Genomic DNA, 27,198 nt, shown 5'->3' on the forward strand with positions numbered 1-27,198 from the left:
CCAGACAAATTTGTTTAGCTTCCCAGAGAGGTTAAGCCTACTGCAATATTTAAATGATTTATAAGTGGATAAACTGAATGAGTGAGGTATCGTATTTGTTAGACACATCTTCAGTCTGCAAACAACTGCAAATTACTCTCCTGCTAAGCTGGCATCGCTCATCTATTCATCATGGCAGACTCTGCTGTGGAAGCTGCAGTGCTATTTGGGTTAATACAGTGGTCAAGACTGACACATTGCTCATGCCCTGCTTAAATCTTGAATCACCAATACAGTGTACAAACAAGCAGCATAGTTTCTGGTCTTTAGCGTGTTACAATTAAATTAACCCCTTAATGCAGAAAGGCTTATTACACACTATTATTCAGGAACTATAAGGAACTGTAATTAAGGTAATTACACAATGTGAGGAAGTCTACAAATTTTACAACAAAGTAATCTGTTTTCTGAGCACAACTTTAAAGATAAGATTTTAGATGTCTGACTTTGTTGATCACATTTTTGGCCCACATGCAGACAATAGGCTCTTTAAGCGGTCAATTACTTTTATTCTCTAGCAGTAAGGTGACACCAAAAGTCCAAAGATAATATAAACGAAACCAGTTTCTGTTGTTTTAAAATATCACAACTTTATTTATTAAAAATAACTTTGAATATGAATGCAATATGCATATTGAAATATTCATATAGTACAATACATAGTATAAAGACAGCTCTCTCGTCTTTTGTCCGTAGCCTGACAAACAAAAAAAATCTTCATTCATCAAAACTGTCACATTTTTTGTCCATATAATTCATCTCACAGATTTAGCATATGAACATGTAAGTACAGTATGCCAGTATTGCAGGAGTATGATACATAATACACAATACTCAGTAAACAACTAGTGCTGTTCTGTCAGCAGCCAGTCACAGCAACCTAGGCGATCGCTACATGGCACAAGGGCACATGGGTGTACCCAAACAGCGAATAATGTTTTAGGACAAGGTTTAAGGAGGCCTGTGGAAGAGGAGGCTTAATATAAGGCGATGGGTTTTGTGTTAATTGATTTATTGATTAATTTGATCTGCTCAGCCAATCGGATTAGGCCTCTAATATATTTAAACAGCTGTATGTAGACTGCAGAAGTGAAAAATGATTCACTGCATAGAAGGCTGAGGGGCAAACAGATACAACAAGAACAGAAAAAACAAGCTATTATTATAACAGAGAATACATGGAACAAGTAAAGGTCAAAATTAACAATAAGGGCTTTCTATAAGTTATGAATGAACAGCCCTCTGTAATAGCAGCCACCGGAAGTACTAGAGGAGAGCCACCCATAATAGGATGTATGAAAATAGTAGCAAAAAAAAAGATACCAACGAGGTTGGTGGTACCGTGCTTTGCGCACCCTCATTTCCATACAGCTCCATTTCAGGTGTGCCAGCCCTAGGAGTGTGGGACGCAAGGAGTGCAGGACACAAAATGACCAAAACACATGAATTTTGACAGCTAATGTCTTTCTTAGGCTTGACCACTTCATGCTTATTTAGCTTGTTGATCTTTTATTACCAGCTCTACTTTAGGCAGTATGCTAACTGGTCTGCTCTCAAACACAGTGGTGCAGTAGTACATTTATCTTTAGCCTGGACATGGCTGCTCTTCAGATATGCAACCATATGAGATTTTTGAGAAAACTACTAGGACGTTTCTGCCTGGCAAGTAAAGGCCTTTCAGCCTGCTTATCTTGGTCATATAACCACGCGCTATCCTGCTGTGCTCTTTAAGTTTGTTTAATGCATTTACATAAAATAGCAGTCATGTCTGTAGACAGATTCTTGGCAGGCATCGAGGAAGCACATTTAGAGTAATGGTAAAGGATTATCAGTCCACGCACTGGACATTCCTACACATTTAGGGGGGAAGAATTACAAATATTACATAACAGCTGACAGTCAGCTGGACCACACGAGTGTCAGGTCATCTGCTGTATTATCATTAACTTCCATTATTATGATATACAGTATGTTCATAGACATAGGAAGTCACAGAATAGATGCTCCTCTCCACACCATACACTTACAAATGTACAGATGTTATACAGACTATGCATCCAAGTCTGTTGTCCCTGTACACACAAGCCCCTATTATCATTTCAAGGCTAATATTTCTTTTTTAAATATAACCAGATTCACAGAGTTATACAAATATAGCACTCTTCATTTTTGGTATTATTGGTGCTTCTTAAAGATATTTCACAGAAATGTTAAGGACAAAAGGAAAGTTATTTCTTTGCTATATTTTTGGAGTAAACTTTATTAACTTGAATATAATGAAATGCGCTTTTTTGATACATTTCTTATATTTCTTATAAGTCAAAGTCTGTAGTCCATGTGGACTTTACAGACACCCACACGTAGTAGTAGAGTGAGAGTAGATTCATTCATACATGGCCACTAACATGTATTGACAAATGAAGCAGCCCCGTTAATAATTGGTCCATCGTACACTCATTTAAACATATGAATGTTTCTGTTGAACTTTGTGGGTGTCAAGTACGAAGGCCACCTCCGTCTTGCATCTTTACCCTTTTCCCCATTAATCACAGATCACTTTCTCATCCACATCTTCCCATCCTCCCTCTTCTCTCTGTCTTTCTGTGTCTGGTTCTGTACAACTTCAGCATGTCCTCCTCTTCAGGGAAATGTTGCCCCATCATACACCATCTGTTCAGTGTCCAACTGGAAAACAATAGTAGAGAGTGAAGCAGTGAAAGAGCCATATCAGCTCTCCTGAAACAACATCGCTGAGAGATAAAGGCTAGTATGGAGCTAGAACAGAGATGCTCTGCTAACGACCACTGTTTGGGCCACTGTTCATTGTGGCTTTTAAACAACACTTCAACCAAAGTGGTAGTGAGGAACAAGAACTGATATGATTTCAGATGACTGATGAGTTTCACTGACCTGATTCACACTAGTGAAGCCAGTGGTAGTCCAGTTTCTGATGGCCCAGGACAATCATGGAGTTCCTGTCTCTCCTGGACAGTTCTATCTGGCCCAGTTCAGGCCTGTGGAGAAAAGAGACGATCATTATAACAGTTGTGCCCTTTATGGTCTCTATTGTATTTACCAACAAAATCTAATTAAATCTCATTTAAGTTAAGAGCATTTTTTGTTTGTTTGTTTATTTATTTTACTACTGGAAAGAAACTCTTTCTCACACTATATCTCATGTTCGTGTATGACCAAATGTATGCAGATAGTTAAACTGAAGGACATGGATATATCCCACAGGAGAAGAAAACCCTTTCTTGGGAGGAAACTATCTGGCACGCTCATATCTCATCTAATGAGTGAAATACATACAGCATTCTCCTACTCCTCCAAGCATACCTTGAACCTGACACTGCAACCCCCTAACTATTCATCTGAGCCAATCCCAAACCATGTGTGAGGAGGACCGCGGCTCACTTGAGGACTGGGTTGAGGGGGCAGAGAAATAGTTGTTCTTTCCATGAGCTGTGTTACTCCCACTAGATTCCTTTTTTCTACAGCCCCTTAAACAAAGGCAGACCACTACTCAGTGTCCGCTGCTGTCTTAGACAAACTATCTAACCCTAGAACAATAGTGTAGAGAAGATTACTGCCCCATATGTATCTAATCTGGAGGAATGCAGATCTAGGTTCAATTTATTTTACTTGAACTGTTTATATACTTGATCTTGGATCAATGGATCATTCACCAATATGTTCCTGAGAATTTTCTTAAATTTGTTCTTGAGAAAAGCCCAAACAAAAAAATGTTTGCTGCTCCAGGCCTGTAATGACAAATCTCACTGTCCTCTGAAATTTCTAAATCCCCAAAACATTGATAAGGAAACACTGGTGAATGTCTGAATCTTCTGAATGTCTGAAGTGGGTTTTCAGATGACTTTTGGTTGGTGGAAGAATGGTTGGTGAATAAGGCCCAGTATCCCAAAACTTTTAAAAAGGTCAATGACCCTATTTCACAGCTTACCCCCTATCCCTATCCAGAGCTAAGTACTAGTCACCAACTACCGCATGAGCACAGTGCCAAAGTATTTGAAAGGAATCAGTGTATAATGGAGATTAGAAGGCACAGGAAGTGTGAGTTTACAGTCTGCAGATGAGATTAAACTCTTATCATGCAAAATCCTCACATCAGCTTCAACCCACATCATCAAAGAGCTTATATAATAAATAACCCACTACTGGCCATATCTAATACAGAGTTGTTGTATGAGTAAATGAGAAGCTAAATAGGCAAACAGCAGAGCAGGAGTTTACAGTTTATTGCAATGTACTAATTATCTCCACATTAAGAAATGAGATTGGCTCAGAAAGTGAAAGGAAAGAGCTCTGATGACAGTAATACTAACGCTAATTGACATTCAACATGCTTTTCATTGTAGATACCGCCACAGTTCATGACTAATATGTTTACTTTAAAATCCATTTACACCTGGACTGATTTCAAATGAATATCCTGTGTTGTCTTTGGCTTATAAAGTCGAGAGCTAATCATCTGTAACAAATGTGTTATGCACTTTAAATGATGATGTACTGTAGGCTTGGCCATTCAGTGGCCACTAATGGGGATATTAAGTCATCCTGTTATTGTATGTGCTAATGGGCTGAAACTACTGAAGCCTTACATGCCAATAAAAAATCACGAGCTTTGTGTTTTCTCTTGTTCATCATGCTTACTAGCCACAATGTCCTATTCCATTACATTTAGTTAGTGATAATCTTTAGTTCAAGTCAATCATTTTGATGACGCTAATAAAATCTGTGCTTGAACCCCAGAGGAACCACACATAGTAGCATATCTGTCTGGAATGACGTACCTGTATAACTGAGGACATGATCTCTTGAGGGAGCTGGAGGACAGTCCCAGTCTGCTTTGGTTTCTAAGCCTGGTCTTCTTCACCAGCTCCTTCACCCTGCCCCACGTATAGCTCTCCACCTACACATGCATGCAGGGAATGACAAATATTAGAAATGAGACAACAATTACATCCAGATATGAATAATGTCGAGCTAGTGGTGACGTTCATGTTGGATCCAGTTACTGTTTTTTTAGAAATTAGAAAACGATTCTGGTTCGAATAATTTCTGCATTTGTCCCTGAGTGTCCCTGTAGGAGCATCAAGCCAAAAACTAGAACATTTGGTCACACTTATTTTTAGAGTCTGCTATAGATGCTGTCTGCAGATGCTGAAATAATGAGCAAACTATCTGGTGAAACTTTGTTAATGATCTACAACATTAGAATTAGATTAATGAGTTGCTGTAGATTAGCTTTAGTGTTAGAGTTTGCAGGAGTTCAACACAATTCAACACAATGTTTAGTTTCAGTTAATATACCGTCACTTTCAGAACAAAACCTTGTATCTCCAAAATGGCAACGTTTCTGGAGAAGGAGGAAACATTTTTAACATTTAATGGAAGGGATGGATTCAATAGATCCTTGCTGAAATCAAATATCTGGTGCCAGGATCAAGTGTTAGTCTAATGGAATTAATATTCCATATAATGAACAATGGACACAAAAAGAATAAAAATATATAGTTATGCAGTGGTTAATATTTTAACGAAACACTGCTAGGCAACAGGTGTGGAAATGACTTGCTTATACTTACTTTTTTTACTATCCTTATTGTTTTTGAAGATATAACTCATTTAGTTATATTCATATTCATACATGTTTCAAATAAAACTGCCTACAACTATGCTAATTTGTTTTTGTACAAGGATCCTGAAAAACATACCGGCACATCATACTCTACCAAAAAAATAAATAATTATTCTTGGTGGGCCCACCCAACTGCCAATACGCCCAAATAAGCAGCTTAGTCACTTAAATTAGTTTACATGAGGCAAAATTTCATTATACATGATTGTTGGTTGATGGTGGATTATAGTGTGAGTCAAAGAGGAGTGTCCTTCAGTCATGAGTTTATCAGTATGACTCACTCGTCTGTGAGAGGCAGAGAGGACCTCAGCGCTGCCACTCAAGTATCTTGTCTCCCCCTCGGTGTAGCTCCTCCTGTTCAAGCCTCTTCTCCACATGGGCACAACTGACTGGCAGCTTCCTTCTCCATCTGTCCGGGAATCAAACAGGATATGCATCTTTATCACGGGATACAGTTACGCAGTGGAAGAGTTATCTCTGAGAGGAAAGAACTATTATGACAGATGGTGAAGTGAATCAGCAGTCCTGTGAGACTTAGCCTGGAGTGTGCTATGCATGCACACTAACACGTGCCCACACTAACTTTCATTTCCCACTCAGGGAGGAAGAAAATGAATCCAGAACTCACGGGGTGTAGTACAGTGCATACTGTGTATTCTCCCTCTATAGGCTAAATGCCAGAAATTCCACCATTCCGCAAAATAATAATTTCCCATTCTCCCTCCGGCAACAACACCCTTCTGTCACCCACCCACACGAGGGGAATATGAGATGCTTTGGAAAACAAGCAAAAGAAATCATTTGGGAAATGAGTGGGGTTTTTGTTCAGTATTACTTTCAGTGTAAAATGTGTGTTTTGGGGAGTGCGCACCTGGAGTCCACTCTGGTCAAGATGTGTGTAACATGAGAATCGTTTAACGTTTAACTCACTCATTGCATAGTTTTAAAGTAAAAGTACATAAACATTCACTTAGATAGGCTTTATGTGGTTAACCCTGTCTTAATGAAGGCCACATGATCTTATGAGTGCTGATCAACCTGCTTTCAGGAACAGTTAAACAAATGTTGATGTTCCTCGGAACAAAAACAAAGACTATTAGCAATGATGGCATTCTTGGAATTGTTAGTTAGAACAGCATAACTGTCTCCTAATGGTATTCTTTTTTGCCCAAACCTTTGACCACCTCAAGTTCACATACAACAAAGAAATGGTTTCCAGTCATTATTTGCAACTACCCTTTATTTTTAGAGCCCAAACTATTCCTATTGTAAAATTTGAATTGGGAGTGCTTTGGTTTCAACTGACCTCTGCCACCTGGCCGGTGGGGGATGCGTGTGCCCTCTGGGATGGTGGTGAGGTCAGACAGCGTGCCGTTGGATGCTGCTAGGCTGTGGTAATCACTGCGAGAATACCTCTTTAGATCTTGAAAGGCCAGACCAGCTGCTCCACAGTGACAATGCTGTACGAAGAAGTCCTGAAACACAGAGAAATTCAGTACTGTTATGTAGTTTTTGGTTAAACAGTTCAAATTTTAGAGCAAATTCTGAAAGTTCATCTTATTTTTAACTAGAGCAATAATAGAGCAAGTAGAGCCATCATCAGTGTATTCTCAAATATATGATATGATGATAAGATGATAAAATTCTGACACGCAAATGATATGTTGCTCAACCACAGGGGAAAAGTGTGTGTAAGAATAATTCAGCTTATCATATTCAACTACATTTGTTGTGGTTCACACCCATGGGTCAAAAGGTTTTGTAATACTACATACTTGGCTCCAAAAAGAGCCATCTGTTTTATATTTCTGCGAGTGAAAAATAGTCTCAGCCATCATACGCTTGCATTGTCTGGCAAAAAAGGAGGCCAATTTTCTTTATTCTTTCTTTTTTTTTACTCTGTTATTGTATTGAATGCCACAATGTATTGAATGCTTTGACTTTTTTCACACTTCATTTTTGGCTCTAATGATTAAAATATTGTGTTGTTTGACATGTTAAAACTTGAGAAGTTTATATCTTGTTGAGCCAGGATAGTAAGCGTTCTCCTAATTCTCCTACATCCTCATCCTTTGAGAGAGTTGTAAGTAGTGTTGATGAGAAGTGAGCAAAAGTGACAACTGTGTTCACTTTCATTTGATGTGGGAATATCAGATTTCACTTCAGTCGCTATTTCAGCCGTTTCATCTCATTGATATGACACACCACCACCCGGAGCACCCACAACAACAAATGAGAGATCAGCCACATTGTTTTCCTGTTATTATCTTGATCCTGTTATTATCGTGCTGCTATGATGTGGCCTTTCATCCACATTATTAACAATGTAAACAAGCAGTATCCTTTTTCACCTCAGCAATGCTAGAAGAAGAGGCCACCTTTCTGTATTTGTGTAAGTGAGGAGTTCTGTGTACTTGATTCTTTTTGTGGATTATCTGATAGGTTTCCATATTCCAGTGGTTCAGGCACTGCTCTTCAACACCGAGACACCATTCCCAAAGGGTCTTGCCGCACTTTAGAAGAGTTAGCAGGGTGCAGTGTCAACTAACGGATCCACGGATTAAGTCTATATTAGTTTAGTCTGCTTATTTAAACTGAACCTCAGACTGCTTTTTGAACAAGATACAATGTAGGGCAACCAATCAGAATAGTCCTAAAAACACCCTTGAATGTCAAAAACAGGGCCATAAAAAGCAAATTCCAATAACCCTAGACTGTCTTGACTCATTATATTTACTTGACAAAATGCAGCCCACTAACTCAAAGCTGGAGAAACAGTATAATCATAATTATAATAAGACAGCGGTGAAGACGGGATATGGTGTTGCTGGTACTGGAGAGCAGCACATTCCTGTGCCACAGCCAAAGGGCTAAAGTGAGACAAAGGTGGGTGAAAGATGAGCAAGAAGGAAGGCCACATTCCACAAATAGGGACAGTTTTAGCACCAGGTTAGTTGCTGGTACTGGAGAGCAGCACATCACCACCAGGTTGCATGGGCTTTTCCTGTGCCACAGAAGAGAACTTGACCAATGGCAAAAAAAAAAGCTCTTTTCCCCATCATCCCCTTCTGGACTACCTCCGCTGACTACCAAACCGGAGCTAAGCACATATCAGAAAGGAAAATACTGGCTTTTTTTTTTAGCTAAAAGCTAACCCAGCTATAATCTCTTTGGCTAGCTAACAGCACATTGCACAGAGAGGACACAATGAGATGACAGCAACGTTAGCCAGTAGGACTGAAGCAAAATAATAGGGTTGTAAATAGTCTTGTTAAACAACATCTGAATAAAGACTTTTTTGGTACATAAACTCTACTGTGTAATATGGACCTTTTAATTCATCTTTCTGAATTCTCATGAAATTGGAAGCAGACTGCCATTTAAATCAAATCAGCATTGTGCCCAGCTCTTTTTAATGGATGGATTGTCTGTTTTCATGGGATTAGTCATGGGCAATAGCTGGAGCAGGGAAAAGTAGTAGAGTAGTACCACTAAGAGAGGCGAGACCACATAGGTGGTAACTGCTTATTGTGTGAGCTGTGAAGGACTTTGATGAGTACAAATGAAAGCCTGTCGTGCGGGCGCAGAGGAGGGTGGGTGGAAGCGGCAGGGAGGAGACTGGAGTGTCAGCTGGGCCTATTATTACACAGACTGGGACACGTTTCAGCAGAGTTCTCCAGCCTTTTGATGTGTGCGATGGCATGTTTCAGCCCGTTGCCTTTTCATCCAGCACACACGCAGCAGGGGGAATTGATGTCCCATAGAGACCAGGCAGTGTGGTCCGCTGACATGGGCCCACCTTTGAAAGCATTGTTCTGCCCAAGAATTTGATACCATTGCCAGACTACTTCATATTTGTGTTCATAAAGTTAGCTCAAATTGCTCAAGTAAGAACATGAAGTCCAGATGAATATATAAATAGTACAAAAGTTTGTTATTTAGTTTGTTCACTCCTGGCAATGATTGTGTTGATGTGTTAGATTGTTGTCATGTGGAAATTCTGCACTTATTTGAACTGAGTAAAATCAGCTTTACTTTTTTCAGTGTAGGGACAACACTACATCAAATTGGTTTCAGATGGGAGGACAGAGTCCTTCTACAGTACACCCTCACTTACAGAGTATGATGGATACAGTATGACAGTGGAAATGTTTCACCAGAAAGAAATTTGCTGTGGAAATCAGAGCATTCTTATTCTTGAGAATTCTATTCTGGCCCTCCCCTCTTCCTCACTCTCTCCCTCTCTTTTTCTTTCTTGACTTTGAAGTGTGGGTCCCTGCTGAGCTCACTCACTGTGTTGTGGAAGGCTTTTCCGGAGCCGGGGCCCGACCTGACAGAGCCAGTTTGGAACAGGCTTTCTGAAAAAGCATGAACAAAACTGCTCTCACAAGTGACCACAGTCTGTAAAGGGCAGGGAGACATCTACACAATGTGCTGGCATGGGCCTTTAGTTATAGGCCAAAGGGCTAAATTGGGACAAAGGTGGGTGAAAGATGAGCAAGAAGGAAGGCCACATTCCACAAATAGGGACAGTTTTAGCACCAGGTTAGTTTGTAGCACTGGCAAAGTACTTGATGTTCTTAAAGACTGTGCTGTTACTATATTACTACTAGGAGTAAAGAACAATGGCTGACATTAAAATAAGCAAAACAGCTCTGAAAATAGATGTCTTTTTTGTTTAGAATTACAATCACACCTTACAAAATTCTCTCATATGACCTGATGTGTTTTGTTAACACTGTATGACCTTCGTTAACATGACACAAATCCAAATAGCTCAAGTTTGGTGCTGAAGGGTGCAGAGATGTTCTGAAATGTGTGGTCCATGTGTGTGTGTGTGTGGGTTGGAGAGGGTTGAACCCAGCTGTTCTATTTGCTAAATACACTTTCATCTGGCATGACAGCCTGCTCCTGAAGTGCATTCAAAACAGCTGGATTTACACAGAGACAGCATGGGCAAATAGTCTCTCATATATATAGATATTGCCACGCACCATATGGAGAACCACAACAAAGCAAAGTTTAAAGGCCAGAGTCTTTAGAAGAACATCAGCAGTGTAACAATTGGGATTAACAAGGACAGTATTGTGTTCCAAAGAGTTCCAGAGTTTACTAACAGGGAGCATGGTAAATCTATTCAACATGCTTCATCCAAACACCACAATGCTCTAGTACCAGTAACTAAAGTGAGGGTTATGGCAATTCATGTTTAGAGATTCAGTGTTCCTGAAGTGAGGTTTATGGACGTTAGGGGTCTTTTTTTTTTTGGTTTGTGATTGAAACATTTCTCTGAATAAGACTGAAAACAACTGATGACACTATTGAAGCTACCTCTTTAGTCTTCATCATCTTGGCATCCTTCTGAAGGCTGCAAATCTGTTTCTGCAGTTTGAGGTTGTGCTCTTGTAGCTGACCAATCTTCTCTATAAGCTGGCATATGTGTTCCAGGTAGCCCAGTCCTGAGCCCAGTGGGTTAGACTGTGCCTGATTCACCTGAAAGGGGAAAAATGCATTAGTATTATTGATCACGACAGAGAGTGATATATTGTGACATACTGTAATCTGTGGCTGTGATGTTTAACAATCATTGTAAGATTTCTCCAGATTTGGACTGCATTGTCCTCTATCCAAACTGGATTAAATGCTCCTTAGAAAACCAAATTATCCATTAATCACACATTTGTTAAAATAAACCAGGCACAAAAAGGGTCTTTCTTACTGAGAATGCCTGTGATGTACCCCACCCAGCCATTTCTAAAAAGTATTTTTACGTTCACAATGGAATGTTTAATTGGACGTTTTATGGCTTTGGAAGCACATTTGAAGCAGGTGTTTTAGCACTGTTAGAATCATTATAAAAACCCATATGTACATTCCCTTCTCTAATTTACTGCTCCTCAAAATACAGTGATGCTGGCCAGGAATCCCGCAACCTGAGGGGTCAGACATCATTCATTATTTTTTCACTAAGACTTAGAGTTACATGAGAATCTGTGCTGAGGTTGAATTGTATAGGTACTGGGTAACATACACATAAAAATCTAGGTACTTTTTCAGTTTAGATTTTGTCCTTCAGAAAACCATTAAAGAATGATATAAAGGCAAATCTCTTACAACAAATGCACAGTCTACATAAACAGTTAGCATTATTAACTCCCTCAGAATGCTTCTGTTTAAATTCTCTGTTTTAATAAAGAGGAGCAGCAGCACTCATAAATGCTTTGCAAGCAGAAGTAAGCCTAAGTTCCTCCAACTCTCCTCAAGGTCTCTGTGGATTTCCACTGTGGAGCTATCCATCACAGCACTACCACCATTTCTGACACTTTTAAGAGTGTTTCGGGATTCCAGGTGTTAAGCTTGTTAAAACAATGGTCTTATTTGTTCTGTGTTATGGTACGTTGGTGAGGATGCGTACAGCACGAGTACCATTTTGACCAAAAGACCAAAATATGCAGTATTGTCACAGTGTGAGAGTGGGGGAGGCTAAGTTAAGTGTGGCCACGACCACACTGGTTGAAGTACAAAGCACCAACCGCTATTGTTTGTTTGTTGATTCATTTTACCACCGTTGGCTTGAAAGCTGCAGATGTCCACTGTTTTTTTTTTTTTGTGAAATATGAAAAGGAAATTTTGAGCAAATATTTATACAATGATCAACATTCCAAAAAGTGTCCCAACAAAAGCAGGATGTGAGCTCAGGTCGAGGGCTCTTTTTCCCCCCAGAAAGCTTTTCCGCGCCACTTACGTCCAGTCCAGTCCCAGACCCCAGCGTTAATGGAAACACAGAGGCTAAACAATAGAAGACAAAGTCATAACATGAGGCAAAAATGCGAGGAGCTGACATCACTCATTTCCTTTGACGGAGTGTGAGATCCTTGGGAGGTCACGCTTACACTCTTATGATAATGAACTTTCCTCATATACATTATGATATGTCCCCTGCAAAACTTTCAAAAAACGGACATTTCTGTAATGAAAATATCAGCATGTGTAGAAACCACCAGTGACAATTCAGTAAATCTACTTTTCTTAATTAATATTTACTGATGTTCACTCTCACAACTCACAATCTCACAACTACATAACCTACATGAGTTTACAGTAGTTACGTCTTAAGAGTAACACTCTAAAAATATAGTTGCTTCAAATGGTTCTTTGAGTGATGCCACAGAATCCGTTTTTTCTTTACACTCACAGGTCCTGCAGGTTCTTTTATGGCATCGTTCAAGGAACCATTTGAAGTTTATGGTTTAAGAGATAGTAGAACTCTTGTCTGGTCTTGTCCCGATCATAACTTCATTTGGATTCTGTCTTGTCTGTCTTAGGGTGATATGGACTCAGAAATTGTTGTAGAGACCAGCCAAGTAAAATGCATCTACTCTGGCTATATTTCTATATGTCTCAATATGACTGTAAATTATCTGTAGTATTGTCAGAATGCAAATTGGAGCACTGTAATGCGCTGAGAAACTGATTAGTGATTGGAGTTGCTGGCATGAGTCCGGGGTCTAATTGTTCCTTTTCATGATGGTTCCATAGGTTTTGTTTTTGTTGGAGGGCAGATTGAAATGTTATGTTCACATTTATAACACAAAAGATATATAATATAACAAATAAAAATAATATAGTATTATTTATTAGTATATATCATGTGTAATGAAGGACAATGCATGTACACTGTATTACGACCTAATTTAATTGTATCCATTTTATATTATGAAAAAATGGTCTTGACTGGGTCTTGACTACAACACTGTCAGGAGGCTTAGCATCTGAACAAAGTAAGCCATCTGTCTTAATGTCTGTGCATCTTTCAAACAGGTGAAATTTATCAGGTGTTCCTTCCTGACGTCATTCTGTACTGATATATTTAAGGTAAGGAAGGTGAAGCTTACTAGAGCAACACACACAAATTCGTGAGAATACACACACACACAGTGAAGAGGATACGAGAAAGTCAGTCATTAGTAGTCTATGGCTACTGTTTCCTGGCCCTGATGAATGCAAACGTTTGTGAGATTTTATCGCTCCTTCTGTGTTTAAGATCCCCAGCGACTCACATGAGGGGAAGGGAAGAAAGAAGGGGTCGGGAAAGCCCCCCTCCCTTCCTCTTCACTTCCTCCCTCCTATCCCCCTCAAACAAGAAGGAACACAATGATTTCCAGAGAACGAAACCTCACAAAATTCAAGGTTTCGGGTATTACTTTGTGTTCCGAACACATGTTCTGTCATGAGGATGTGATTTTGTCTAGCTGTGGTTACAAAATTACAAGAAACAAATAGTAACCATTCTTGTGGTATTGGAGTAACATCACTTTTGCAACAATATTATCTTGCTCTTATCAAATCAGAACAAACAGGATGTAAATCTATTGAAAACCACTGAGAGAAAAATCTTTTTCCTGCAGTGAATTTATAGCACATCACTCTCTCAAAACATGACTCTATTGGAGTGGAATGAGGAGCCAGATGTGGGGTGTGGACAGGGGTATGGAAAAAAAGGTGGATAGTTGTTTTTTTTGTTACAAAACAGAACCTTCAAAACAACTGTGTGGATGCTTCAGCAAGCTGACTACCTATTATCGATGTATTTACAACATGAGACAAACATTTAGACTGTGTTGGAGAGCCTTTTGAATGGAACAACTACAGCCTGATTCTTCTGAAAAACCTAAGCACTGGTTTACCACAAGGGGATTAACCCTAGCTCTGGACTACACAGTATTCTGAAAGGCTGTTCTTCATTGAAAGGAAAAAGTAGTGGCTTAATGCAGCCCTAAGCGTGTGGAGACATCAGAATGTAGGCCTGTTAGTGACACTGGATTTCAGCCCACTGACTGTTAAGAGCCTCAGGTGAATTTCTGTGACTTTCTGTAACTGTGTCCAGTAATCCAAGCTAGAGACACTGAAATGTGCTAGTGACTGACTGTGTTGGGTTTTTTTTTAACAAATTGTGATGGTAGTGACATGGGATTTGAGGTGTCGGTCAGAGATTAGAGATTGGACGTTGCGTACACAGCTCAGCTCTCCATACCTCATCCATCATTAGATGAAAGCTTCTCCCCGGTTGGAATTGTGGGTTCTGTCTACATGTTTATATGCTCCAGCTGAAGAATTCTGCCATGCCATGGGCTTTTGGGGGAGCAGGGGGGTAATGTGGTAATAACGCTGTCTTCATTGCTCTAGACTACCATACTTCACTCTACGCATCCGTCATCTCAACAGCACAAAAACTTTCAGTGTTCTGCAGATCCTCAATAGAGAAAACCACATGTATAGAATCTTGCAGAACACACTGCTTGTATTTGATGATCATTGGACACTTGGTCTTTGTGCTAAGCAGTACGTCTGCAGTATTTTTAATGGTGAATTAGGCATTCTTGTAAATGTTAATCCATGTATGCATCCAGTTGACCGAACCATTCTCTATGCAACTTGATTGTAACAGAAAATTGAATCTCATTGCTGTACTGCACTTTGCTACAGTTGCTACATGATGTTGAGTTGCACTGCAATGTCCCATTCGGTTGAATGGGTTTTTCTTTAAGTTGCCATGGAGGAATAGATTTGTGGTGGAGGATGGATAGGCCAGTTGCAGGTTGCAAACGAGTCATGGACCAGTACTGGCTTACACCTACTACTCGCATTTAGCCAACATTTCGCCATGGAATGACAGAAATGACTTCATCCAAACCAGGGTGCCGGAACACATTCACAGCTGGCTACAGTTGGGCCAAGTTGAGCCCAAAACAGAAATGCTGTACAAACATTTCACATGGTAGGTTGCACATGTGGCCCCCAGTTTTGGCCACAGTATTGACCAGTAAATGCCTTAACTGGGGCGTATTTGGCCCAAAATCATCTGCCATCAGGATTGATGCTGGCAGGTCTGACAGAAGCACATGTAGCATGTCTCTCATTCTTTATTAAAAGCTGCCTCTTCAGTGCATGGCCCTGTGGCCTACCTTCATAAGTAGGAAACAAATCAGATTAGAAGTATGGGAGAGAGGGGCCCTTTGAAGTTGCCCTGTCTGAAGCGGATGGGAAAAAAAAACTCACGGCCCCATTCCAATATCCCTTTCCTCAGTCCGCAGCGCTCAGTTTAGTGAGCCGAGGAATTAACTTATTAGGTGTGCTGACAGGTGATAATGAAAACGAAGTTTACCGTCCAATCTGCTTGTCGTCACTGTACCCAGCAACTAGGCCATCCAGTACTACTGTGTTCAAAACCCCAAAAATCTACCAAGCCCTAAAGTTCCATAAACTATCAAAGAAGCTTTATCTGGGTAAATATGAGAGTAATTTGATCTTTTTAACACCTGCTTGATACATGCAGGTAGGCTGGACTAGAGGCTGATGGGCAGAAGGACATGGCGTAGATGAGAGAGGGCTCTGGCTGTGCCGGCTGTAATCGCCACAGCCATCTGCACAGTCACTCAGCACAGATGAACAGGTGCTGGGTGATGGGCGGCTCCATGAAAAGGAGAGAACACTGAGTCCCACAACCATCCATACATGCTGTACTGTACTGAAGTACAGAGAAGAGGTCAACATACATGTAACAGCCCATCACCTCAAGGTCAAAGCACTGTGCTCTTGTTCACCACAGACCACGCATGAAAGCAGTAATAGTACACACATGAAAATGCATGAGGGTTCCAATGAAAATCCAGAAGACAAACATATTGTTAAATGTTCCTCAGGTTTGTTCTCTAGAGGTGAAAAGTGATAATCCTTCACATATTTGATTTACAAGTAGGTGCAGACGCGTCTTGACAAGTTAGATCTATTCTAAAACTAGCTATAGCGTAAAATAGCATTGCATTAAAAATCACTAAATGGAATTTAACCAGCGTACAATCTTCTTATTCTTCTGCTGATCAAAAAACATGTCCACTAAAATTTATTATTTTCATTATTTTTTTACAATCATATATAAATAAAGACTCTTGTGTCCGAGGTAGTGCCCCCAGAGAAACAGTTGCTTTAACATGAAAGGAAGAGATGTTCAGCACTTCAAACAGGTTGTAGCTTCTTGGCAATGAGCACAGCTGTCAGGTGCAGCATAGGTGGAGTTCATTACCGGGAAAAAAGAAGATTTTTTTTTTTCCCCAACTACATGAATGAGAACACTGTTCCGAGGGTATGATGAATGTGTATGGGTCTTCATGAATGAATAATGTGACACTACTCATGTCCTGACAGGTCTTGGCAATTATCCTGTGTCTCTGTTTTTGTTTTTGTAGTCTGTGATTTGTTTGTCTTGAAAAAGTGCTATTTATAGCTTTTCCAGTCCTTTAGAGGATGGCATTTACTGGATTTTTGTCATCCAGGCCAAGGTTTCTCAAAGCAGGTATGAGTTTTCAGGTTGCTTTATGCATGACTTGCTATCCCACCCTGAAAAGCCAAGCTGACTCTGTAATCAACAGATGACGTGATGTCTTGCATGGGTGCTTATTATCATCTCATTTGTAAAGATTCTTCAGCTTTCGGTACTGAGTTTGTCATCTTTCACATCATCACTGTTCTAAGATGCTATAATCTTAAATGTCTAAACGATCTTACTAACTCTAGGTCAGGGATGCCCAATCTTATCCACAAATGGATGGCAAAGTTACATGTTTTAATTCCAACTAGGAATAAATCAAAACTGATATTCATAACATCTAAGCTCTGTAATGATGTAATGGCAATAACATAATGACAAAAATACCCAAACTGTTTGGTTTGTTTTATAATTGTCAGTCCATTTTATTCTGTTAATACTTTCCCCACTGTGTATGTCTATGTACTGTCTCCCTAAAAACATACTACCTCACCTAACTCCACCCTGTTCAGTCTGGGACGTAAAGGAAAGGTAAACTCAAATGGAGAACCATCTGGGCAACTCGAGCAGCTTTTATAATCATTCATTAAATGTAATTAAGGTAAAATGTTCAATTAATCCTGATATTGATTTGAGGTCATTTAGCCCAGCACTAATTCCAACCAAGCAGGGGTTTGTGCAAGGCCTCAACAAACTGATTGAACAAGTGGTCAGGTGAGCCCCATGTTGATAAGAATGAAAACTTACAGTCACACTGGCCCTCCGTGGATGAGATTAGACACCCCTCGTCTAGGTCAATAACCATTTAGTAGACTTTGTTTTAATAGTAAGTCTGGTGTTCAGTAAACTTCTTCATTATCAGGCTATACATTAAGATTACCATGTTTACCACACAGTTTTTCAAAGTCTGAAATGTGCAACACCTCCACTGCACAAATATTGTGTTTACCTCTGAATGAGATGCTCTTGTTTACATCCCATTCTAAGTCCCACTGTGAAGCTATACATACAGTAGGAAACTGCTTACATGAGGCTGGACGTAATCCTGAGCCTTCAAGTAAATACAAATAAAAATGTCTAAACTGTTATAGTTACCTCGCTAAGCCTGCAGCACTCCTCCATGTACTCGTCCAGACTGTCACTCGTTGTGCTTTTCCTTAGCGGCTGGTGTTGCAATTCCACCCCCGTGTTGCCGTCATAAGCTTCAATGGAATGCCTCCTTGACCCTGTATCCTCAGCAACTTCACTCTCTGCTCTCTCCTCCACTGTGTCTGCACATACCAAAGCATCCTCGTGGATCTCAGAGATGTCCCCTAAGGTTTCATGTCCTGATCTTTCTGAATCTCCTGTGGCTTCCAGTAAAACACTATCAGTCTGGTCCTCTGGTCTACCTTCTAATATCGTCAGTTCATCTTCTTGGGTGTATGTGCCAGAGGTTTGCTCAGTCTCTAAAGAACTTGCACTCTGTTCTAGTAAGAGAATGGGAGAGCTGGAGGGTAAGGGAGGGTTCAGCGTGCCGGAGTCACACGAAGACTCTCTACTGTGAACAACAAAGCTGTGCTCTGAACCTGTTGGAGTGGATGGAGAGTTGGCTCCACTGGGCATCTCTACCCCAGAGTCCTCGGATTCAAATTTGTACAAAATTGGCAGCTTGGAATCTGAGAAAATTGCAGATAAATAGTCTTTCTTGGACTCTTCCATATTTGGCGGGGCACTGTGGACAGAGATGACTTCTTCGGCATGAAGAGGTACAGAAACGTCCTGCTCCGACACAGACATGGACACAGTGGACACAGAGTCCTCAGCAATCAAAAGTTTCTCCTGGAAGTTGTTGAAGAGCTTCATCTTGGTTAGCACAACCTCATTTTCTAAAGCCATATCCCCTTTGCCTGCAAGAAGAAGACATCTTTTTATTTACAAGCTCAAGTTTAATCATTATACATCATGTTGTGTGCTAATAAAATATAAATATCTAAAAAAATGTTGCATGATGGAGCTGCATTCCAGTTTTGCATAGCTGAGGAAGGAAGGAAAAAGAGGAATGTGTGACCGCCCAACTCTTGAGTAAATTATTAAACAAATGGTACTCGTGGTCTTTACACAACATCACATCCAGACCACTGAAACGGGACTGCATTTCATATGCATCTAAACATTGTAATTGGCTGAAGATCCAACAGTTCTTAATGACAGAGAACACAAAGCACAAGTATTTGAAAAATGCTTTATAGTCCTAGAAGGACCGCAGCATTATCTTTTTTTTTGTTCTTTGGGGAGATTTATAGCTAATTCCAAACTCTCAGTGCACAGTCCAGCTCTCAGCATTTAAATTATATAAGAAGACATGTATTCAGAATATCTCTCACGGTGCTGAAAGCTTATCTCTACCTATAAAGCATTCTTGCAGCGAATGCAGCGAAGCCATAACTACGCCTGTGTGCTGTAATGTCAGGCTTTGATCAGTTGGGTCAGTTAATGCTATTATGTGGTTCAATCATATATGACATATCTTATTTGTAGCCATCAGTAATCTGATATCTTTCAGGTGTCTGTCAAATATTTATCTTTTTTTTTCTGGAAAAGTGTGAGGTTGGTAGGTTCTATAGACATGACCACTCCTAAAAGTAAAAGTAAAATCGACACTCCACCTTCTAAGCTTCTAAGCTAACATCACTGGTGGAAAAAGGTGGTAGGATTACAGACAGAATCTCAATTAGGCATGTGTCTACATTATGGATACTACTATAAACATAACTGGGCATTTCAGTAATCCACTATGAATGCAACAAAAAAATCGTATGATTTGGCTGTTTTTCAGGAGTTCTTGAAAATAATCATAACCACTTTGTTTGTTGTTGGTTCTGTCAATGAAATCACAATCTGTTGTTTTCAGTATCTCAGTCAATAAAAAAGTCCACCCATATTTTCCCTGAGAAAAGAATCTGTTGTGATAAAGTTGTTTTCAGATTGGATAGCGGCTCTGCGAAAACAATGATAGCGTTTCAATCATGTGAGGTCATAAAAACCTTGCTTCTGGCCCACGTTCCCATTGAAAACAACGGCTGTGTTTTCTCAGCTTTTTCTCATGGACTCTCCTGACAGAAACCCTCAGGCTTTCAATATAAGCGCCATAACATAAACCTGAATAGCATGTGCTCCTGACCACCAGTATCATTCATTTCATGGGACAAAGCATGATAAGCTTTGATAATGTTTAACACTGTCTAAAGGTTTGTAGACATCTGCTCAACCAATGTGTATTCTGAAATTAAGGAAATGAATAGGGAGTTGGTCCCCAGCCTCTACTGGGAAGGCATTATACTAGATGTTGGAAAGTTGCTGTGAGAATGTTATTGCATTTAGCCACAAGAACACCAGTGAGGTCATGTACTGATGTTGGGTGATCAGTTCAGGATCACAAACACCCACTTTAACTCAAGGAGCTCAACTCTGGGCAGCTTTTTTCAGTCCAAACAAGCGTGCTATATATCATAGTTAGGAGAAGGGTTATTTTATAATAGTAGAACACTTTTTAACATTGTATAAAATCTTTTATTTTTTAGTTTAATATCAGAAACATTTAACCAAACAAATAACCTTTTACCTCAGTGTACAACCCCTCTAACAGTCAAACTGAACAGAGAGTCCTTCTCTGTTTTTTCCTCCATGATCAGAATTCTTCGTCATTTGTTTGACACTATGACTTTAAGCCACATGTGGAAAGTATTCTCTCTCTTGCCCTGAAGACTATGCTGTTCAATAAGTGTTTTAGTTGAGGACAATCACATTTCCTGTTTTGGAAAGTATTGGAAACACAGGGAAATGATTTACATTGTGGTATAATCAGAATGTCTTTCAGCGTTTCTTTCCCAACTTTACTGTGTACACAATTACTTAGCTTACGTCATTAACTGTGGAAAAGTGGACTTTAATTACTTTAGCATTAGCATTTTACTCATCTAGACAGTATTTCCTGTTGTTATTGTTGGAATTGAAGACTAGGTGGATGTGCTTTGCTTAATCCTTCAAGAATAACTAAAGTTCACAGCTTTCTTGGACAAAACGTGGTGCAGGATGATGCCTGTAGATATGTTAGATGTACAGGTCCACAGCAGAAACAGTAGAAACATTCTAGATGCTGATAATTCTGTGTCAGAGGGGCTGTGATAATCCTGTAATTGGCCTTATCATGTCATGCTCTGCTAAATCTGGTGTTATCACTCAGAGCGCAATGAGCACGGTCAAATTTTTCACCGTGAAGCAAGATAAACTAATTGAGAAGGTCAAAGAACCGAGAGGACAATCTAAAGAAAGTAGTGTCTCACAGCTATTTAAAACACTGATAATTATACTATATACAAGTGGATTGGATAACACAGTCAAACATGCAGTAATTGGATTCTTGAAACTGAGGCCCCAGAAGCAAAGTAGCTAATTCTCTTTAAGGGGTCAATTAGAAAGGTCCACTCAGCCAGATACTCATGAAGCGGTGAATGCCAGCCCGAAAATACAGAACTGCTGATGGCGGAGCATTTTTTGGTGCCACTCTCTAGGAAAAAGCAATCTGCATCGTAGTCCCCCTGGGTTTTCAATTAACATCCCGGAGACCTGGCTGACGGTACAGAGAGATCAAACAGGCCCTCAACCAGCCCCTGGCAGGCAGGAATGTGAGTAATGCTGAGTTCCTGTGTGGACCGGAGTATGAATGCATTAAAAATACAAACAAGCAAAAAAGCAGGTTAATACCATTGTTGGCTGGGAATGAGACCCACATTTTTCCACTTCTTATCGCCCTGGAGGTTTTACGTCCGCAAGTGAATTATTTCAAAAGCATCAGAATCCAGAAAAGCCAGGCAAATATTTAGAGATAACCATGTTTACATTCTCTCCCAGTTTTCAACGCACTGAAAAAACTGTTTTATGTACTGCTTCAAGCTTGTTTTCCTGCCCAACTTTTTTTTTCAATTGTGAAGCAGAACTTTCTTTTTGCTATGTCCCACCTGGAGCAGTTGTTTTGCCTCAGGGGGAACTGATTTTTCTCTGTGTACTGCTGGCAAATGCCTCACATTTTTAAGCTGATAAAACACTCAGTCCTCACTCAAGAGTTCAGGAGTTATGGAGACTTCTGTTTTTGGTTTTTCAACTTCAGCAGTGATTAGGAATGCAGGGACACTGATATGCCCCAGAAGGACATCATGGCTCGTGTTTTAAAGCAATCTCTAAGAACTTCTCCCTTGTGTAACTTGAAAATATTCAGATCCAAACATGCTTTCTCAATTATTTGCATTCTCTGGCTCATTCTTTTGATTGTGAACGTAGGAATGATTAGATGACTACTAATGAAAACATTTAAAACCAGAGGAATTCTCTGGTTGAGATGAGATAATTGACATATTTCTGCTCTCTGTTTTTATCCACTTATAATTGGCGCTTTTGTAAAAATGCTTTAATTGCTGGTGCTTGGTTGTAAATTAGAGCATGATAGACTCAGTCTGGCTGACATTAACTCTACACTGATTGGTCTTCATAGAACTGTGTAATCAGACTAGCACTGTCTAAGTCTACAATGCTACCATCTGTTTGCGGTTGAACTGGACAGGTGTTACCTCCAGAAACACTCAACGTAAAGCTCTGACGTACCCCAGTCAAGCCATGCCTGGAAAAGACTACATATTTCATCACACACCATTTACAGAAGCGCTCTAACTGGATTTAATGATAGTATGTTTCAGATGGTTAAGATCTGAGGTCATTGACTCAGAATGTTAGACTCAGGCAACAAAAAGGTAACTTGTAAAATGTATGTACAAAAAACATAATTTGACAGTTGTTCTTTACATTCAGATTAATGTCCAAATTTCATGACGAATGGACCAGTAGAAATGTTACAATATTCATTTTTCATTTACCTTTTTTCCCTCTCCTATAATGTTGCTATTTTTTCAGATTTAGATGGGACAATTGCACCAGTTCTGAGAAAGTACCTCCTGAAAAGCCAATGGGAACAAGGTGCGTTCCCTGAGGCAGTAAAAAGCTCATGGTCTGCAGATTTACTCTTGAGTTGCAGTGACGAGCATGATAAAGAGGGAGATTATATGTAGTCTTTGGTGAAGTAGTCTGGCCTAAAGGGATTCTGACTCTGAGGTGAATGCTGATGGAAAGCTTGCCTAAAGGCAGGGTGCGAATTACAGCGAGGTTTGGGGGTTGGATCTGACCTCCCTGCCCTCCAATTAAAACTTAAAAAAGAAGGACAAGACAAATGTTTGGGATATATTTTTTAGGAAAGTAATTTTAATAGTAAACGCTAAAATACGCTCCTACAAATAACGATGCAACAAATGGTTATTTGAGTGATGCCACAGACGAACCACTTTTGGTTCCTGAAATAACCATTTTGTTAAAGATCTTGGAGTGTGAAGAACCTTTCGTGAAAAATAGAGTTTGAGCAATATTCAACTAGTCCATTTATATTACGAATAGATGTGCGACATGTTTAAAGCCTTGTTTGTTTTTAGTAGGTGTATTGGGAAGGCCACAGGTTAAGATGCTTCTAAGCCTCAGGCAGGGTTGTCTACTGGCTTAGACTCTGAGATCCTGGGTGGCGAGAGGTCAGAGGCAGGCCAGGACAGGTCTGCTATTTTTGTGATAAAAGAGCTCAAGAGAAGGACAGAAGTCTGCAATCACTATGGGTGGCCAGACTGAATGACCACAGGTCCAAGTGTTATAAATCAGTAGGTTCTATCCTGCATATGAGTTGTTTTTTAAGGACTGCTTTCAGCCTTTCATTTCTGAATACATGATCAAAATATACGTCTGTATTCTGTCCGTGATGCCAACAGTTGGACTGATCAAGACTAAAGTGTTATTTGTGTTTCTTCATAAAGAGAACAAGACCAATTAGATGCCATTGAAAAATGTCAATGGATGTGTAGAAAACTAAATGTTCCTCATGGATTCTTGACATGGATGGTCAAGGAAAGAATTGTAATGAATTAATATAGAACCTCTACATAATGTTATAATAAAGTTTCTCAATCAATTAAAGCTTTTTCCTTAGATCATCCCAGTCCAATCCGAACCAATCAAGAACATTTAAAAAAAAAAAAGCCAAAAGTAACACATGTTGAAGAATGTATTTTCTTTACCTTAAAAAAAATCATTGACCAGCACTGTCAGTTTTTAAAATGCCAATGTGATTCATCACATCAGTCTGAAATTCAGAAGAAGCTTTGACTTTGGAGGTGGCTGAAAAATGGTTTGACAGAGTGACTGAGATTCTCTGGCCCTGTGGAACTCCTCACTTCAGGTGACAATGAGCAGACGTGACGTTTGATGAGGTGTGAAATACAGCTGCACACCTTCCTTCCCCCCTCGACCCTGTACCAAACACAGCAGACGCTTAGCACCTATCGCCTGTCTGTCTCTCAGCGCGATAATGGAGCATTTCCCCTCCAGTCTTTCACTCTCTTTGCCTCCTCCAAGGCTGGAATGGGAATCCTAAGGAGCCTTTCCAGAGACACATTATCAATGTGAGCTGGAAAAACCCGGTCTTTCATTATCTGACGCCGTTTGGATAAGAGAAGAATGTGCAAGAGCTGTAACTCCAGCATAGATTTCTTTAGATGCATTTATACCAACTGCTATGTTCTAAAAATCATCTTCCACTCTCACTGCTCCAAAATACCCCATAACCTCAACAAATCTGGATGAATTATTAGTTATTAATCTCAAAGAGCCCATATCATGAAGAATCAAATTTTCACTTGGGTAAATTAAATAGTAAATTATAGTTTTTGCTATTTAAAAAATCTGATAAGACTGTATCACTTTAGTTTGCCTATTTACACTGTTCACACAGTTCAGCCACTTTATAACCAATGTAAGTGGTACACTAAAGTCATACAAAGCTTGCTTTTTAAATGAGAAACAAAACTGGGCCGCCAATCATAACAGAGATCATACATTATATATATATTTCTGACTGGTTTTGGTTTATACACCACCACATCACAAACACTGACCTCAGGAAAAAAAGTAGATGCAATAAAAATGTAAGAAATGAGCCCTTTAACACTTACCACTGAGCAATGATATGAGTTACAGTGCAGACCAAAGTACAGGTCTTTGAGACTTAAAAGGGTTAAAAACCAGCTTGAATAATAACTCAGTACTGTTGAGAATTAGAGAGAATTTCAAACCCTGACTGATCAAAAGACACTGGAGAAGCCCTTAAAATCTCCCATTAACGGATGACAGTAAGTAATAGCATTAGCTATCAGTTTTCATTTCACCAATGAAGAATGACGCCATGTGCACTCTCATTAGCCTTAGGGTGGGGGTCTATGCTCAAATTCCTGAACACCTGAGTCACGTGTGTCGGCCCGCACCTACAGCCCGGGCCCATATATTAAGAATTCCACCAGAGTGCTGCTCTGCCTGGTTCTAGTTATGAGTCAGATATTTACTGGAACAGAATAGAGGTCACAATGTTTGGAGCTGTCATCTCACAAGCATCCACATCTGATGTCACTTAGTTTTCTAATGTGTGTTTAGCCTAGAGCTGAAACTGCTGATCACACGAGTGGCATAGCACTGCCTCGTAAATCAGTTATTCATGACGAAACCTGTAAGTAAAAAATGTGATTCACAGTAAAGTTCTGTGCACCATGCAACTGCTTGCTTAATGCTTCTCTTTCACAAGCCCGGCCTCACCCACAGAGGCAGGTCTAACAATACAATCTATATCCCTTCAAAGTGGAATTATGTCTTTTTACAGCTAAGAAAATAAATGCCATCATCAACAATGGCAAAAGACCTTGAGGAAGCTTACACTGAAATGTGCAAAATATCTGATGGCTATTTTGCAAGAGGTCTCCTGGTAGAGAAAAATATGCAAACATCTCATAATGAAGAAACAGAACTCAGAACCAGTTTATGCATGAATTAAATCAGTCACTTGTGTAGGTGTTCATGATTATACTTAAGACTGAGAATTTTTGTAGATTGGTTAACACACCATGTTTATAATCCAAAGTTTTTCAAGGAACCAAAGGTGGAGCTTCCTTATTCCATACAGCATCTTTAGTTGTAAGAGCGTAGATTTATAAGAGCAATGAAGTTTTTAAAAAATGACATGCAATTGTCAGAGAAAAAGAAACTTGAGTCATTTCTACAAATACTTACATTTCATAAAATCTCCTACACTCATTACTTTCTAACAACCTCAGATGCTGATGCTTCTAGTTGTTTGCCTAGACTATACACGCTGTTCCTTTACATAAACAACACATGCTTAATAAAAGAGAGTGCTTGCTAAATTAGATTTCTCCCTAATTAAAAGCTAACTGCTTGCTTTGTCTGAAGAATCTCATTTAAGCATTTAATTATTCACTGGTGATTTCACAGCTACAACAGAGAGGTCTATAAGGAGTCAGGCTTTGAGGTTAGTTAGACATTTCTACACTTCTACATCTTCACAGCAAACAGAGCATGAATGTGTAATTAAGAACTGTAAACAGGAAAATGTGTAAAACACTGAACAGATGTGCCTTCAGAATTTCTTAAAGATACACAATTCACAGAGTAGCTGCTTTAAAGGTATGGATCTAGAAAAGGTCAGGGTTTAATTAAGTACTAAGCTTCGGTTTGCTTCCAAATAGCAATTAAACACCTCAGCCAGACAAATTACTACCTTCACCAACAAATCCAGGTGTTGTACACAGCTGACGATGAGATGTAACATGATCCCGCATAAACAGAAAACAGAAAGGCAAGTGCTTACCTTTCCTCCATGGGGCAAGGATGGCAAATGACTTATGCCAGCTGAATGCCACGCTCGGTTTACGCTTCTTCAGGCTCATCTTGGGAGTCCACAACTGCGTTCCAAAAAGCCTTCAGTGATGAAAGGGAGGTAAACTCCTTTCTGAAGAAATTGCTTCAGATGCTCCTCATGTCTTGTTGATGTTATTTCCTCTGATTAAGGTGCTCAATATCTTGAGAGGTAAATGGCCAAAAAAGAGGTTCTGCTCCGCCGAGACATATTGCCTTATTCACTATTCGCCTAATGTATCTACCTGTCTGAGTGTAAGCTCTTGCCTGTAGGAGAGTATGTGATAGTGAGTGTCAGTCTCCGGCGCAGTCAGTGAGGAGAATGAAAGGGCCGGCCTCCTGC

General features: G+C 39.8%; 1 protein-coding gene across 1 annotated transcript; it reads right to left on the reverse strand.

Moving 5' to 3' along the window:
• Window positions 1-628: 628 nt before the first annotated feature.
• On the reverse strand, window positions 629-27,198 carry LOC140554692 (uncharacterized). Its single transcript, XM_072677961.1, has 8 exons — window positions 26,809-27,198; window positions 18,123-18,916; window positions 11,033-11,194; window positions 7,008-7,176; window positions 5,983-6,110; window positions 4,854-4,972; window positions 2,950-3,053; window positions 629-2,724 (listed from the first exon to the last, which is right to left on the reverse strand). Exons 1-7 carry the CDS (start codon window positions 26,885-26,887, stop codon window positions 2,960-2,962), a joined length of 1,545 nt encoding a protein of 514 aa, XP_072534062.1. The 5' UTR covers window positions 26,888-27,198; the 3' UTR covers window positions 629-2,724; window positions 2,950-2,959.

Source organism: Salminus brasiliensis, chromosome 4, assembly GCF_030463535.1.
Source record: "Salminus brasiliensis chromosome 4, fSalBra1.hap2, whole genome shotgun sequence".
Lineage (NCBI taxonomy): Eukaryota > Metazoa > Chordata > Actinopteri > Characiformes > Bryconidae > Salminus > Salminus brasiliensis.